We start from the raw sequence: 16844 nt of genomic DNA on the forward strand, positions 1-16844 counted from the left end.
AAGGTGAGCGCATTCGTAGCCTGCACGACCCGCATAGGTCCTCCAGAAAAATGCCTGGCTAATACCTAGCGCTAGCCTAGCTGAAAACCATAGCCTATTGATGTCCGCGATTCCCAAAGGATTATTTGCCAGGGGGATAGAGGTTCAGTCGACTTCATAGTATTCACATAACTTTTTGGATTGGTTGGAAGTCGATTCTGGTCCCTGGTATTCTGCCATATTTTACAGTAGATAGTGTCGATTACTTTCAAGGTCTGGGAGAACACGGAGTGTACATCGAGGTGCTTGAGAAATTTGAATCATAAGTGTATGGATCATAATAATCAATTCAGAGTCGCCAAAAGTCGTCACCGCGATGACGGGAACTTTGAATAATGGAGTCTGGCGATATCCAGCTTCAATCAGAAGCTGGCCGTAAGGCATCCGATAACTTCCAACTCTGCTTAGCTTCCCGTCGCCTTCATGCGATCGTGCAGCCATTCGTCCAGATCACGGATCAGATCGTTGCGGATTCCGCTCTTGAACTCGTGGAAGAGACAGTGAGCGCCACCTTGGTATATCTGAAAACGAAAGTACCGTCATGGGAGTCAATACAAGAGAGCCAGTCAGCGCGTCTCTGGCTGTCAGGATTATGAATCGTTGATATAACTGTGAACAGTTTCTCGTTGGCTTTTGGGCCGAAGCCAAATTCACTCGGCGCGGCGGCGAGCGCCGAAAGTCAAGGCCGATAGCTTCTTCTGCTTCTTATGTACAGCGTCCACTCTCGTCCGCCGATTCCCCCGGTACAGCGATATTCGCTATAGTCTGATCGACCGACCGACCGGCGAATGAAGTAAGTGCGTGTAGGGGTACCAGGACGACGGGAGGCGAGCGAGAAAGCGGACTCCTAGAGCACCAGTGGGGAGCAGAGAAGACAAAAACTGCCTAGATAAATATTCACTTATTCGCCATTAGTTTCACGGAGCGGGAAGGGAGAGGTTATCGAACTGCTGACCTTGAGCGTTTTCACTTTCGAAGCAGCCTTGTCGATGAAGATCTGAGCCGCCGTGGGACAACAGAGCTTGTCGGCTGTGCCGTGTCCAAGGAATATCGGGACGTCGAACTTGTCGGCCATGTCCCGGATTTCCTGCATTGCGAAGGCGAGCGGAACGAGTTTTTAGTGGAAAGAACTCTCATTTCTCTCCAGGAAGATACCGAGGGAGCCCCGGACGCCTCCGATCACAAATTAGAGCATTCAGCTTGAAGGTCGAAAGTTTCGCCCATTACGAGCAGAATTCACTAACTTCGACCGCCTTGAACATGGCGCGAACGATTCCGAATCGTATCCATCCATGATAACGTAGAGGATCCTTATTGAATTCCGCAGCTTGCTCCGGCTCCGAGACGCAGTCTGTATACAGTAAAGGCGAAGCGGGCATGTTCGCGGGTAGGATGCTCCCAATCGTCTTCGTCAAATGGTACTTTATGAGGTTCGCCAGGTTATATGTGCTGGAAATGAAGATCCACTTCCAGTGAAAAGTAAACTTTCGTCATCCGACCGGGATATAGAGCCTGTGAAGCGGACCTTCGCGTCGTTCGGTAAGATGACCTTGCCCGAAAAGAAGTTCGCGGATTCGAGGGGGACCTTATTTTGACTCCGAGGATTTTCGCGGGAGCGGTCGAGCCTCTGCACCGACGCGACGAGTCTCTCGACCTCGATTAGAATCAGAAAGGACTACGGTTGTTCATGCACACGCTCCCGTGCTCGGATATAAAGGGAGTGCAGCATCATTTGTAATGACACCGGATTAAATTCATGAGGATTCCGATCAGAATGGCGCTCGACGAAGCGATTCCATCAGCGAAGCAGAGAACAAGGCGGCCGACTCCGGAGCCTGTGGTCGCCCTCAATGGAAAACAATGGCCGGGAAAAATTCGCAGTCAAAGAACAGGCACTCGGAGGCTCTCGGCAGGGCTCGCCGGATTCCAAGGGTTTTTGGGGCATCAACTGTACGCTTTTCTGCTCGAGCGCACCAGCTCACCGCCCGAGCTGAGGCTCAGATCAGTTTATTTAGCTCTAGCGGTTCGAGCCGATCATCTATTACGAACCTGTATTCTATCAGCGGTCCCATGAGCATGAGCCCTCCAGTGATACGTTTAGGATTCTCCCGCGCGAGAAGCAGGGAGATTGCGCCTCCCATCGAGTGTCCAAAAATAAACAGCGGCAGCTCTTCGGGAGTTTTTTGCAATTTCTGATAAGCCTCTTCTATATGCATGTGCACGTCCGATACGAATGTGGAGAGACTGTCGGTGTAGGCGCGGGGTTGGCCTTCGCTCCTTCCGTGACCCACTGAAACACGCATAGTGATCACGATTAGAGCCCATCAGACAGTCGAAAACGTCACCTCAGCACGAAGGTGACGATTACGATAATATCTCATCGTGATGAGGGTAGTGATCAGCCGTCGAACTCTTCATCTCCGATAAACGAGCCGGTGAGTTCGCGTCACGACTCGACTTGAATATTCGCACGGCTCGTTTCCACGGGGCGCGGTCCGTGTTGGAGCCGTATCATAAACGATTCGATGAGGTACTCACTGTGGTCGTTGGCCATCACAAGAGCATCGTATTTCTGCGCCCAAATTTTTGCGATGAAGTCGTACACCATGCAGTGTTCACCCAAGCCGTGGCAGATGTAGATGGCACATCTGGAAGATCAACAAACCGAGGAGTTAGAGGGTACACTGCCGAAGTCTTCCATGGAAAGAAATAACGTCTCACGCTTTTCGGAACTGTTTTCCCGCTATGATTTCCCCGGTGATTCCGAGGAACACGGAGATTGGAAAATTATTGTCTCCACCCTCGAGACCTCTCGGTCGCACTGAACCGGGAAATTGGCTCGAGCCGTCATGAGCCCTGGATGAGCCTCGATCCGAGTTCGATAAACGAGTTCTCGGCGATCCTCTTCCGCCTGAAAAATGCTCGGCAATAAGCTCGTGTACGTGATCGCTCTGTTCCAGTTTCCTGAACGTCTGAAACCAACGTCCCACAGGACTCATACCGATCTCCTTGCTCCCGGGAGCCGTTTCCTCTGGCTTCGGATCTTTTTTTCCGCTCCAAGTGGCTCCATTTTCCAGAATGAGTTCCGTCTCCGGCGCGAATGGGTGTCTTCCGATAAAGCGTTCATCTCCGTATTTTTGTGGCTCTCGCTCCCGTTGACGCCCATCCACTCTGTCACGACCCCAGCAGAGGATAAAAATCGATTCAAGGTCACTACGATGCGACGTGTTCCCAGCGCGTCACAGGACAGGGACGCACCAGACAGGCTAAACCTTCCGCCATTCGTAATGGCCGAAGTATCCTCTGAGCTCACTCAGAACGAATGGTCGATATTACGAGGGGACAGATGAACAAATTGGAGTTGGGACGAGGGTCCAGTCAGACCACGAGGAAAACGTATGGCTGTATCATTAGAGTCTTTCTCTGTGTTCCTGGGCCGCGCGGCTCCCTCGTGGGAGGATTTATGCCTCAGCAAGCGCAAGGTTCGCTATATCACGGAACAAGACCCCCCTTGATTTCTCCATGGCTCTGCGCGAGTCTCGATGACCTCAGGGGGAGCATATGATGTGGCGACCTTGCTAGATTATCCTCCGTTGAGGATGGAGCTTCGAGCGGTCCAGGATGGCAGCATAAACAGCCCGAGCAAAAACTTCGGCAATCTGACGGATCAGATGCCTGGATCGATAATCACTACAGGGAGAGAAATTCGAATCCCTGGTGAATGAGTGAATATCTGAGAATCATCGAAAGAATGAATAATCCCTCATGTGGCTCGTCGATTGGCCTCTTCTAATCTCCGGCTCCTCGCGATGCATTCGTTCCGGAGGGAGACCACGGCTTCGGGGATTTACTCCGGCATGTGTCTCTATCCATAGTACGATCCCGGCTCATCGAAGGGTCTCTGGAACTCATCCGCGAGGAGTAGCTGGGTCTCCACGTCGATCCGACGCCGACGTGGCGACTTCTCGCTCAAGACAGCCTAGAGAAGCCCAACCCAAATCTTTGATTGGGATGCGCAGCCCTTTTTAGATTTTCCGACTCCCCGCCGCGCACTTGGTTACGAAGTTTCGAGGTAAGTGATGCTCGAGAGCTCTGTACTATTGGCTCTCTGCCGACGACCAGCCCGAACGGGGAGCTCCGATGCCGCAGGGCTCCGGACAAGCGACTGATGGTAGAATGGCGCGGGGAAGATACCGATGTTCCGCGCACAGCGAGCGAATGAACGAGAGATACCGATGCGTTCGCGGCGAGCGTCTGGGTATTATTGACTGAGACAGGAATTGGAGCAGATTTCTCAGATGACAACTTGATGGAGCTGAATGATTTACGAGATCAATTTATACGAGCGAGCCGCAACGGAGACTCCAGACGGCAGGTCATCGCAAACGGCGTGTGTTCCCTTTCGTCGATTCCCAAGGTCGCTCAGGGAGAGCATTCAAGGTCATCGCCCGTCCGGAAGGAACGTTTCGGGGAGTGCGGATTTTCCCTGCACGCTAGCGGGCGAGCACTGGAAGACCCGCGACCAGCCGACTGGAAAACTCAAGGCTCGCCGAGAAGGTAGCCGACGAACGAGCGCAACGCCACGGAGCTCAGACTCCAGTAGTGTCAACAGTTTTTCTGGTACAACGCACGCCTCAGTCTTATGATGGGAAACTTCCCACAGCGTACTTCAGAATCGCGTCGAGTGGAGCGTCCGATAGACTTTTTCGTTATCGATGACCGTATTCAGTGCGGGCATCTCGAAACTATGCACCGGCAGAGTCGTATTCTGTCGCTCTCAATCGTCGTCAGACAGGAAAATGAACGGAGGAAACGGAGCGGCAGCGCCGGCAGCGGTTACAGAAGAATGGCGAAGATTGAGAACGGAGGAACGTACCGGGGCCAGAGGGAGTTAATCATCCGAAGCCTCCTCTGTTCCTGCTGCTCCCTGCAGCTGACACCGAAATTGCCACTCTCAGCTCCTAAGGTACATGTTCCGTGTTACGAGAACCTCTACATAGAGGGAGAGAAAGACGAAGAGATGGAAACTGAGGAAAGTCTGGAGTCCAAGGTCCAGCTCTCGGAGTATTCGAGCCGCGTATGCTGAGCGCGTGAAGCTCTTAATTGGGGAGAGAATCGAGGGGAGCAGGTGCGATTTTTCCTGTTTGCTGGCGCTAAATATTCTTCCGGCGTCTTCCGGCGGGGTAACGAGATTCGAAGAGAGGAGACACGTTTTTCTTCACTTGAGAGCTTATTGATTTAGACCCACACTGAGTCAGCTCCGGCGGAACACAGGTGTTTTCGACCGACACCCAAGAGTTTTCCAGCAGTTGCTGCAACGCTGCGAGCGAGCATCTGAGCCGAAATTCCAAATTAGAGATTGCCCGAGTCAGCAAAGAGAACGAATGTGGAGAAACATCGCTCCGAACGTCGGGATGATTGTTCTGCCCTCATCTGAAGTTTCTGCGGTCGGTGATCGTTCGGATGATACAGGATACTCTGCGTAAATTGGAGACCAGAAACTCGCAACACGAACGTGCTCCGGCTCGCGGCGCGATGCGGTCACGAATGCGGTCACACTGGCTAAGCCTAAGTGGTGGAATCTTGAATTTTTCTTATTTCTCAAACTGTTGTCACGGAAAGTTCACATTCATATACCGTTGGGGAGGGGAAACGCGCAATGAGACCCATTGAGCACTTCCTAAGGGCGGATCATCCACGCTTGAATGGCTGTCTGATGCTGGTTCCGCGAGACTGGGGGGAGGCGCGAGGCGGAAATTGAAGATTGACGTGCAAGAAAGGACCTCCTCCGGCTTCCTCGTGAATCGAAGCGGATGCTCATCGGATGGGAACTGATGCCAAAACAGAGTACTTTACCTCGCTTTCTCTATATTGTTGGGTTTCCACTGTTTGCACCAAATTTTCCGCTTGCCATCTTTGCACAGTAGCTCGTACGAGTCTTCGACGGGCGGGAGGTCGTCCGGGCTCGGCGACACCTTGTTGCCCATGGCATCTGGGAATAGAGACGGAATGGAATAACTTTATCCAGCGCTCGAAGAATTACCCGCAAGCAATTCTGGACAGCCACCTGCGATATTCAAACGGGTAGGTATCATTCTATTCCCTTCATGAATACGGGACGTTCCGACACAGCGAAAATGGCATGGCCAAATAATGGAAGACTTGGCGGAAACAGCCGCCACATGATCGACGTGGACAAATTCATCGTACCACACTGAGATCATCGATCTCATATTTTTCCCTGTTGTTTGGCACACGCTCTGGCTGACGTTCCGACAGAGAGACTTCCGGATGAGCTCGATAGATTCTGATCAAGACCACCAAGTATTCTAAAATTTGAGCTTTTACAAACAGAAGGATGCGCATCTGGATTGACACCATCATTCGACCTACTTTTCCCGGCACAGCATCCGAACGGCATGGCTGACAGAACTTTTTCCTACTTCTGTGAAGCCGCACTTTCAAGCGGCTTTCCAAACAAGAGAGAGTACTTTGTGGAAAGCGTCTGATCGCATCGGCGATCGTCAACCATGCATCGTGATTGCCAGTCATGAAACAAGGATTCTCTATCAACACGTCTCTGCGACAGCCCCTGCGGTCGTGAACATGGCATTGGAGATATGCTCGATGAGTTCAGCAAGCTATATTCCGAGTCCGTCCCGGAATCCCCAGTTATAGATCGATATCGAGTTTCTCTGCGTCGAATTCTTTGGAATCTCCATCCCGGCAGCGGCGGCTCAGGAGAATTCCAGCCGGCGTATAGGTTTGCGAGACTAGCTCGGCAACGATGTCAAAGCCGTTCGGTGACCTTGCGATCCCTTCTGCGACTGCTCTGAGTTCCGTAATTACATTGCGGCGCTATGAGACTGCTGAGTCAGCTGAGTTCTCTCTTCAGGGAGGCGGAAGGCATGCTCCCAAGGAGAATCAAGGAGAGCTCGATACTTCTCCGAGCTCGCATCGTGGGCCGACATCCCGTGTCTTCGACGAGCCCCGATTTCTCTGACATTTATTTTACTCGCTCTCGGCACCTCGCGGCGCTTGTTCTCGATTTAGCAGCATACCCAAAACGAGGACCGCGGAGAAGTGTTGCCATCCGTGATAATATACGACGGTTCTTGCAAGCCTCGAGAGAATGAGACGGGATCGATGCGATCGGATAGCTCACGGAAAGCGAAGACCAAAGCGGAGGTGAAGTCCGGAACGATTCGATGTGCCGCTTCACGGAAAGAGAAGCTTCGGGGCGGGATATTCCGTTCTGAGCTTACTAGCTTATGGGGGAAGAATTGGTTCGATTGACGGGGAAAGAACACTCGGGAATCAGTTGTCAGTATCAGGGTAGAGGAATCTTTATGCTCATTCCACGGAGGAATATCTACCTCTCCACCTCCTTTCCGAAAGTCTTCTAGAACCCAAAACTGGATTCCTTCGTAAGTCCCTAGGTCTTCCCGGACACGACCGTGTTGATGAGGGATTAATAATCCCTTTGACGGTTCCGCGAGTCACATCACAGTGAAAAGCACAACCCTAAATTCACCGCATTCAAGTCCGCCATTCCATATGTCATTGCTCAACATCCATGTCGAGATTCGAGATCGAGAGCCTGCTTATTCGAGGTGCTTTGGTCCGAATGCGAGTTTCCGCTTGTCCTCCGTGGATGTTGCTCGCGTGAGGACCGATTCTTTCCGCCTTCGAGGTCATTCCGCACTCCGAATATCTTGAATCGCCGGTGCCGCTCAGAGCGAGACCTAGGTCCAGACGACGCGACGGAGCAGCGCAAGTCTCCTCCCACACTGGACTTCCGGAGCTCATTCACGGCAAGGAATTCATGCTGATTCATAATACCGTGGATATTCGGATCGCACGACATTCCCGTCTATTTCCCAATCGTCCGAAACCTGCCCGTTCATCGGAGAATGCCCGTCTGTTGGAAACTGCGCGTCGATTTCTCTTCTTAAGCAACGAGAAAATTGAGTGCGGTCACTCGTACTGGTATACCACATTGAATCAATCAAATAAGTATTCTCGCACGCATGCTGGGTATTCACACAGACCGGCCTCACTCAGCCACAGCTCTCCGCGACTTGAGTCTCTGATTCCCTAGCTTCGGAAAAGCCCGTCTTTAAGAACTGCCCATCTATTACATCAATCCTCCAACAGCTGCCCCTTATCGGAGACCGCATTTCTGGTGAAATATTCAAGATGCGTACGAACGTCCTCCTGACATCGAATATCTCACTCGAACTCGCCTGACATTGGAAGCTGACATGATGCAATATTTTCCGACGCAAGGTATGCGTATCGGAGCAGGAGCGAGCAAGAGAGGAGCCGCGAGTCCACAGGCTCCGCGAAATTCTGACACAACCGTCCTCGGTTCGAGCGGGTCGATCGCGATGAAAAAAGCAGTACCGGATTGTACTCGAGGAAAAATATCTTTGAAGGACTGCCGCAGCGTGGCCCTCGCTGAGAGTCCCTCAAATGATTCGAAGCGCTCCCTGCGCGATAGAGGCCACGGGTGTAGAGATCAAATCGCTGCATTGTAGATCGCTGATTGCCGCGAGAAGCGCTTCACTATGGGACCAGGCGGCGGCCCGGGCCGAGACCGAGCTCGACCCACTCGGCTCGAGAGCTGAATCTTATCACGACAGGGCCAATCATCGGATCTCAAGCATTAGTCCTACTTAAAATCTGATTCTCGGATTCATGACGGATTATCATCGACGCTCGTCCACTTCCTTCTTCGCGGTCGTCGAATATACGCTGCAGTGTTGTGCGGGTGTACCGGTCGTTAATTCAAATCATCACATTTGAGATGGACGACATCTGCGGCCTGTTCGATATGATGGTGACTCTCTCGGAAGTGCTCCGTTCGGTTCCGCTCTGACCTTTTTGACATGAAAGCATGATATCGATGTAGCCGGAATGATCCCCACAGGAAAGTCTAACAGCTGAGATTCGACAGATTGTTGCCGGACGGGACGAGAGAGTCCTATTCCCCATCCCGGAGAAGTCCGCCATAAAATCAATTCTACGGGTAGTGATGGAAACCTACGGTGGACGCTACCAGGCGAATCCTGGCTGACTCTTCGCAGCTTTTTTCTCGATCAAGCTGCATCGAGCGATTTCCCCGTGATGGCTGCCACGTAGAATTCCTGATTTCCGAACAATTCATTTTTTTCGTCTTTGGGGGGTGAAGACCGATCACCCCAACCACTAGTGAATCGCTCCCGATGAGTTTCTCCCGTCGGTGCGCGAGACGCTCGAGTCAGGATACCGCCATCAGATCTTTGCTTGTTCGAACCACGGAAAACCGAAATATCCGAAATTCAGGAACTTTACTAAAGATCGGTGTATTCCCGGGAGTCGGCTTAGACATGGGGCGGAAGAATCGAACACTCACCGAGGGCTCCATCGACTTCGGCACAATGAGGCATTTTTGACGGCTAGGAAAAGCGCTCCGGAATTCAAACGTTCCTCAGCTCTTCTTTGGGGTGAGGAACAGCTGTCGCACAATGAATGTGTGTCGAATCCCAAACCTTGATACGGTCGGCATGTCTGCTGGTAACCAGCTGAAAGCACACCTCGAAGGAACTACGTCACCCTTATCGACGTATTCAAAGAGATCGATCCCAGACTAGCGGATTTGAATAGACTTCTTAGGGCATTAGACAGGGGAACGATTGATGCAACCACAGCATCTCAAGTCACTTCGTTTCCAATGCTAATCTGATTGGTTCCCTTCGACATTGAGAATTGATCACAGCTACGGGGGTTCGTTCATTTCTCCCAACGCAGAACTGAGGTATTCCATAGCGCTTCGTGAAAGATCGCGTGCAAGAGGAAAGCAAGACAACATCGCGGATAACCTCACTCGAGAGAGGGACCGAGTATATTTCTGAGAATTCTCACTCTAAATCTCGACTCTGACGACCGTTCGGCGTGACAACAAGATGTTGACGGCAGCGAGTCCACAAATCCTTCTCTCGTCAAATCCGAGGTCAGAGCTTTCGTGCTCGCCGACAGTTGGTAATCGATTCCGAATGCCCTCTGACAGATACCGCATAGCTCGGTGCCTCGATAGATCGGAGATCTCATATGCTCATTTGCAGCATACCACCAAAGAGTAGGACGATGGAATGATCAATTAGCATCGCACGTATGTTCCGTGCATGGGATCCTTCGATGTTTTTCCCAAGACTATCGGAATGCGATCCAATGGAATTCCATGGTGAAACCAGCCAAGCGATCTCGAGCATAAGGACTCATTAGATGACGCGCTCGGGTGCGGGTAGAAGTATCGCACGAATATTGACGGAAGAGTTACAGCAATTAATCCCCCGGCGGGGATCATTCCGAGAACTTGGGACTCTACTAAGCATTTTTCTGTGCCTCTATCCTCGGAATCAAAGGCCGAATTGAACGTTCACAGCGATTTCACGGCTTCCAGCGGGAGCGTGGGTTCTAAAATTGTTTCCTGGTTCTAATTAGGTCCGAGTGAATTTGCAGTACGGCGCGGCGCTTCCACGGGCAGATCTCTTTCCAGCGATCTTTCCTGATCGAACGTTCACTGCACTGAAGCCAAACCAGCTCGTTATCGGTCCGCCCACCGACGAGCTTGTTCGGGAAAGCTCATTTTCCTGCTGTCGTAGATCGAGAGCTCTGTGCACGTTCGAAATTCGGTTCGATCGATCTGTCTATGTGCTCAGCGATCGTCCCCGGGACAAATAAGAGGTGCCCCATGTTCTTGTGCATGCGGCGAACTAGAAACGAGAGCCCACGAGAAAGCTTCTTTGCTCCTTTCGACGGAAGAGTGCGATTTAGATTCACCGTTTCTCGAATGGAATGATCCTCGCACATCAGAATACGGGGGAAGGATTCGCTATTCGAGACGCCAGCAGAGATAACCTACGCTCTCGAGACATTGACCCATGGAGCGAGCGAATCCAGTGAAAGCTCCCGAGATCATTGAGCAAAAGAGTTCGTCTTTCTCCCTGTGATCTAGCTTGAAGGTACTTTTGAAACTCGAAGGCAATTTTTAATTATGATCCCCGGAGAAGATCGAACGATTCCCGGTGGATGAGCTAGGTTGAATATCTAGTAAGTCGATACAATCAAACAGTGCCAATGTCGACCTGTACAGCAACCTGAGCGAAATTCGAGTATGCGACGTTCGAGGAAAACCATGGCTGTATCAAGGAGTCGGATTCCCCTCGAAGCGACCGAGCACAAGACAGGGACCGAATTTGAAATTTAGGTACACCGATTGGGCTCCGCAGAAATTCCGCATGCATGATAAGTGCGTGCCTGAATGTCGTGCTTGCTTCCATCAGAAACTGTGCGACGGGGTAAGCACGGTGAGCTTCGAGCGGTTGCTGCTGCTCCGGATAGTCCAACTGATTGCCGGCCTGTGCAACCCACCTGTATTCCGGAGCCAGTTGTGACGATTTCCAATGCGACCGATTGCAAAATTGACACCAAATCCTCCGGATGTCGCCTACTGGTTACTGATAGGTCTTGGTGGTTGAAGCTGACAGCTATAAGTTTAAAGGGGCTGTACTCTTATTGCACGCCACCACAGTGGACCCTCGCCAGGAGAGGGCGAAGGTCGGGTGAGAGCACACGTTCGAACCTATTCGGCCGTCCGAGGAAGACTTCTAGTCTGGTCCCATCCCTCGAACCAATCGAGACCCCGCGTGTCTGTCAAGAAAAAAAGCTTTGAGCTTATTCAGGATCGGTCGCGCTACACCTCAAATTCTTGGGACCTTGCGCGGTTGTCAGCTTGACTTTCCTCATCGATCGCTCGAGCTCGAGAACTGGGAACGACTGCAACGCTGATCTCAACAGCGGAGCTCTCCGTCAGTGTTATAGCAGAAAACCGAGCCATCGATTCGTGAAATTACGCTCCGATGCGTGCGGAATCCTGAGCGAATCGAAATCTCCAAGGATCCTTAATCTCCGTCGTGGAATCGAGAAGCCTCAGTCGACGCACCCCAGTCGACGTGTCTCGAGCAACCGACGAAAGAGGAGTTCCAGTACTGTCAGTGCGAGGAAGGTCGCCAGGACTTTGGAGAAAAGTGATGATTTATCCTACTGGGCAGACTTAGCTGCAAAGTCAGTGATCACCTCATGATAACCTGACAACGCTTTTATTCGAGAGCAACCGCGCACGGTGCCCGCAACAACTCGTGATAAAACTTGACACCCTCGCTTTTGTTTGTATTCTCAGCGAGTTTCACCATCACAGCTCTCATTCAGCAAAGATTTGGGTGTGAATTCCTAAAATTCTCGCATTCCTAATGCCTCATGAATGCCCCTGCTGCCAAAAATAAAGTCTATGCGCCACCCCCCCTTCAAAAATATTATGGAACTTCAGAGGCGCATCCGCAGAGTCGGAGATTCTTTTCCGCAGCTGACTTCGGGCTTCAGTATGGGACTCAGGTACAGCTCGACGTCCGGTAGTTTGTTCGGCCAAACGAGCGAGGCCAGCAAGCCGACAAGCACTGTCGGTAGCCACGCGGCGAACGTATACCACTGGTAGGATATATTACATAGCGGGAGGTACCAGCTGCAGGATTTTCTGGAAAAGAATTTTGATGCCTCAGCTCTTGCTAAGGGAACAAAGTGGAGAGTGTCAGGGAATCGAATGGAAAACATCTACTCCCCACGAGTATCTCTGAGCTATCTAGTCACTATTGGAGCACGGAGTGCAAAAATCAGCATCGGTTCCGTTCCGGACGAAAATATTCGCCGCGGTCGGCATGAACGAATTTCTTATCGATAAGCGCCTCACGGAGCCCACATTGAATACGGAAAAAAGTCCCGCGCCAAAATTAATATCATCGAGGAAAGTCTTGCTCTTGGCTAGCCGTGCTGGCCTATGAGGCGGAAATGATCGCCGAATGTTCGTTTGCCAGCCGAGGGGATTCCTTGATTTCCGCGCTACCGGTCGAGCGATTAATTGTAGCGCGCGTTTTTTCTGGCGTCCCTCTTCCTCCGGATGTTTTCACTTGTACATATCTGTACGAGTTGATAAAACCTGATCACGGTGGAGGGATTTCGTTCGTCGGACCCTCAGTGAGAACATCTCGCGAGAGATATGTACATATTCCTCTGTGAGAGATGAGAGAGATACTGGCGCCCAACCCTCCCCAGACCTCGCTCGTGGGGTCCATCGAGTACCGTCTAGGGAGCGGATTAAGCGAGACGTCTTCCCAGGAGCCGTTTAATCAGACATGCAACGATACCGCTCCGTGATGCAAGCAGCTATATCCGGCGGGCTAAAGGTTGCTGCCAGGAATATCTCCATCCAAGTTTGACAAAACCTTTTGCTCTTTGACACGAGCCGCTCGCCGCAATTTCTCCCTCGACCTTTGCGATAAGAGCCGCGCGGCACGCTCGAATATTGTTGTTCGAGACTCCGAGCTCTCTCTCTAGCAAGCTGTTGTCAACCGAATCGACAAAATTCCCCCTCAGCTCTGGCGACGGAAGTCGTTTTTGTTGAGAGCCACTGGCGCGAACGACCGTTTCCTCAGCGTCGACGCCACGTCAAGCTCATTCATTACAGTCCTGGGAGTGCTTCCTGCCATTCCGTCAGACCGGAATTTATGGTCTCAGTTCGACCCCAACTCCAAGGGTTATTGCTCTGGCAGGAAGCTCCCTCATCCAGAGCCATATTTAGATTCGGTAAGGTATGAGTTTTCACTCGACATCAATATACCCAGATCTTGTCTGTCCGAGGAAAAGTTCTCGCCTGACGCCAAACGATAGCGTGAGAAACGCGAAAATTATTTGATGCAGCTCAGACACACTAGTCATAGGCAAAGAAGCTTCCACTCACGAGAGAATAAGGGTGGCGTTCCTGACAACGAGTTCTTCGGGGCACCGCTGGTTATCAAGTGGAAGCATATTCGGTTTCGCAGCCTCGAACAGGGCACCGGCACCGATCCAGAGTCCGAAAAGCAGACCGGATACGATCCCAGACAGCGCGGCCTGGCGATAAAGAGACCGAATTTATATTTTACCGCTGAGTAAGTCTCTCCGTCGATTTGAACCGTTCGGAAAGCTCACCACGGTTCCAGGATACGATTCGTTTGATGCTTCTCGAGACGTGAATTTTACCTTTTGACCAGTTCGCCGTGACAACATTCCTAGGGTGAAGACGCCCAGCAGGGGTCCTCCCCCAACGCCGAAGAACACGAATGAAGCCTGCAGAACACCTCCGAGGCGTTCAGCGATTCCCGTAAGGAGAACGCAGATCACACCGTAGAATAGGGCTGAAGTATGAGAGTCCCACCATTTCACGATATCCATGATGCTAGATTTTGGACTGACCGGCCTGTATCGACACCAACCGGTATCGCGGCGGCATTGAATTACCGATGGTTTTGATGAGGAGCCCCTCATGAGCTGTTCCCTCTTTGTACATCGGCCTGACGAAATCCTCGAATGTTACGGCAGCGAGGGAATTTATGGCGGAGGAAACGGTGCTCAGAGCACCCGAGAATATTCCAGCGATGAACAAGCCAGGTAGAGCGGGTATCCCCCCTAAAGAGGGGGAAAGGAGCGTAAATCGGATTCGTCATCTGAAGTGACTTCAGGCAGAATCAGTTTTCTCATCGAGCAGTAGAGAAGAGCTACCCAGGTATTTCATGACGAAGTACGGTAGAATCTGATCGGGATACTGGATTTTCCCGGTTACATATGGATCACATCCTCTGAAGTTGGCATATATCACGAGTCCCGTGAAACAAGACGTGAATGATAACATCGTCAAGATAGGCCACTGAATGAACATAGCCCTGGAAGTTGCCGAGGCGGGAGCTACATTAGTTCCCGTGATAGGGAGACAGGTTCCTAGATCTGTCGCATAAGTAGGATATAAACGCTTACTTTTGAGCTTGTGCGAGAGTTTTGACCGATAGGAGTCTCTGGATCTGTGCTTGATTCACACCATATAGCGACATGTATACAAAGAGACCTCCAAAAACCAGAGACCAAATAGTGTGTCTCTCTTCGGGGTCAAATGAGAAACTGTAGGAGAAGTCTCGTGAATTTTCCGGATAGCGTCCACGAGAAGCAGTCCGCGATCGGAGTAATCCCTGTCGTCATCAGCACATTCAAAAATCAGTACAAGAGACGGTTTTCGAGATCCTCACGAGGAGTCTCCAGAACTCACCTGCCGTAGTTGAACCGACCACCTTCAATGACCTCGTGCATCACATTCGATAGGCCTCCAAGGCGATATGTGCCAGCAATAAGCACAGCGAACATCGAAGCAAACATCAAACACGACTGGAACAGATCTGTCCATAGAACAGCTTTCATGCCTCCTGGAATCATGAAGATGTCTTTCGAGCCTTGTAGACTTCGCGAAGGAAGATTTCTCAATCATATTTCCGGATCCAAATTCAACTCAAGTGATCCGGCCGTTGATTCTCTGTGTCACCTTCTACGATTTCCTCCTCGAAATTCACCTATTGTGCAGTAGAAAGTGCAGACTATCCCGACACTAATGATCGAATACCACCTCGACAATCTTGTGACTGCCTGCAGGGTCACAGCCGGAGCGTAAAGCACAACCGACATGTAGAACACCATCTGAACGATGAATATGCCGGAAGAGAGGAGTCTTGTAGGTCTGCCGAACCGTTTCTCCAAATATCCGTATACGCTCACGGTCTGCAACAGACATTAGCTGGTCAAGCTGATTCCTCGCTGGAAATGTGGGATTCGATGAGAATAGAAGACCGTCACGTGGATTCAGCCTTCGCTGGGAGATACATATATCGAAGAGGATGATTCTCTCTGAAGCTTCTCCTCAGGCCCACCTGTAGTCGGTAGAAGACCGGAAGGAAGACGAAACAAACTATCGGTGTCCCGATGATATAAGCTATGTTTATGATGAAGAACTCGGTCCCTAGAAATCGAAATCATGTGTACGAGTAGATATAGTAGGAATTCCTCGACCGGAGTCGGCTCTGCTGGGTGCAGTAAAAGGGGAAATTCCCTCACCATGGAAATAGTTCTCTTTTGGTACTCCCAATAGCGTCACAGCACTCATGAAACTCGCCATGAGCGAGAATGCTACCGGGAGAACCGACATGTTGCCGTCGGCGATAAGGTATTCTTTGGCCGTCCGTTGTCTACCACCGGAAAATCTGTAGTAGATGCCGATTCCCGCCGAGATGATCAAAGTCAGACCGAGCACTGAGAAGTCCAACGGCCCCAAGGTTGTCGAGTCGGGTGCCGACATGTCCCTTGGAGGAAAAGATCCCAAAATCCTTTAGCTCTGACAAGTCGAAGCGAAATTCTGAGTGAGGCGCCGGGGGAATCACAGCGGAGGCTTCGGGCTTAATGCGAAAACCTACCTGCCGTGGGAGGAGGAGGAGGCTTCTCCTTGATTTCCTCCTCAATTTGCTCGTCAAGGATCCTGCAGAAGCCTGAAATTTAGGGCAGCGGTTTCCGAGTTCAAGCTCGACTTTGTTCCCTGTCTCTTGCTGAGGGGAAGAAATCGAGTGTACGAGAGAAGACACCACGCTTCCTTTCGAGAGCTCTATCTGCGATAGTCCTCTAGCTCCGAGCGGCCTGCCTATGGCTTAGCAGTCTCGAGTTCCCATCCGCTGCTGTCGAATGCATGGACGGGTACGTATGGAGTGATGGAAACGTGATCTGGGAGTCGTTGTCGGTTTGCTTGTCTGTGCCATGGCTGGACCATTGATCAGCTGATTCCCTTCCCAAACTTTTCCACGCCGATTCCGGCTGAGTTTTGTCGGGATCGGGTCATGGGATGAATGTACCTCCGACCACCT

General features: G+C 51.3%; 2 protein-coding genes across 2 annotated transcripts in view; both read right to left on the reverse strand.

Moving 5' to 3' along the window:
• Nucleotides 1–376: 376 nt before the first annotated feature.
• On the reverse strand, nucleotides 377–11574 carry LOC100898120 (monoglyceride lipase). The gene is made up of 7 exons (XM_003742617.1): nucleotides 11455–11574; nucleotides 5896–6031; nucleotides 2578–2687; nucleotides 2089–2329; nucleotides 1284–1488; nucleotides 995–1126; nucleotides 377–560 (listed from the first exon to the last, which is right to left on the reverse strand). Exons 2-7 carry the CDS (start codon nucleotides 6024–6026, stop codon nucleotides 444–446), a joined length of 936 nt encoding a protein of 311 aa, XP_003742665.1. The 5' UTR covers nucleotides 6027–6031; nucleotides 11455–11574; the 3' UTR covers nucleotides 377–443.
• An 831-nt stretch (nucleotides 11575–12405) lies between these two features.
• The window catches only part of LOC100902408 (putative sodium-dependent multivitamin transporter), a 6311-nt gene continuing 1872 nt past the window's right edge, over nucleotides 12406–16844 (reverse strand). Inside the window, exons 2-12 of the mRNA XM_018639260.1 lie at nucleotides 16404–16475; nucleotides 16048–16292; nucleotides 15864–15952; nucleotides 15510–15714; nucleotides 15212–15365; nucleotides 14926–15066; nucleotides 14674–14834; nucleotides 14413–14580; nucleotides 14155–14309; nucleotides 13874–14025; nucleotides 12406–12613 (exon numbers count right to left, since the gene is read on the reverse strand). Coding sequence (XP_018494776.1) covers nucleotides 12406–12613; nucleotides 13874–14025; nucleotides 14155–14309; nucleotides 14413–14580; nucleotides 14674–14834; nucleotides 14926–15066; nucleotides 15212–15365; nucleotides 15510–15714; nucleotides 15864–15952; nucleotides 16048–16288 — 1674 coding nt within the window. The 5' untranslated portion in view covers nucleotides 16289–16292; nucleotides 16404–16475. The remainder of the gene's footprint in view (nucleotides 12614–13873; nucleotides 14026–14154; nucleotides 14310–14412; nucleotides 14581–14673; nucleotides 14835–14925; nucleotides 15067–15211; nucleotides 15366–15509; nucleotides 15715–15863; nucleotides 15953–16047; nucleotides 16293–16403; nucleotides 16476–16844) is intronic.

The sequence above is a fragment of the Galendromus occidentalis genome, unplaced genomic scaffold (assembly GCF_000255335.2).
Source record: "Galendromus occidentalis unplaced genomic scaffold, Mocc_1.1 scf7180000077428, whole genome shotgun sequence".
NCBI classification, from domain to species: Eukaryota; Metazoa; Arthropoda; class Arachnida; order Mesostigmata; family Phytoseiidae; genus Galendromus; species Galendromus occidentalis.

Bases quoted from the DNA above. Each gene is read 5' to 3' on its own strand.
- LOC100898120 (XM_003742617.1), bottom strand. From the start codon at position 6,026: ATGGGCAACAAGGTGTCGCCGAGCCCGGACGACCTCCCGCCCGTCGAA. The intron at 2,688-5,895 runs GTAAAGTACTCT...TTGATCTTCCAG, and splicing joins AACAATATAGAGAAAGCGAG to ATGTGCCATCTACATCTGCC. The intron at 2,330-2,577 runs GTGAGTACCTCA...TGCGTGTTTCAG, and splicing joins TGTGATGGCCAACGACCACA to TGGGTCACGGAAGGAGCGAA.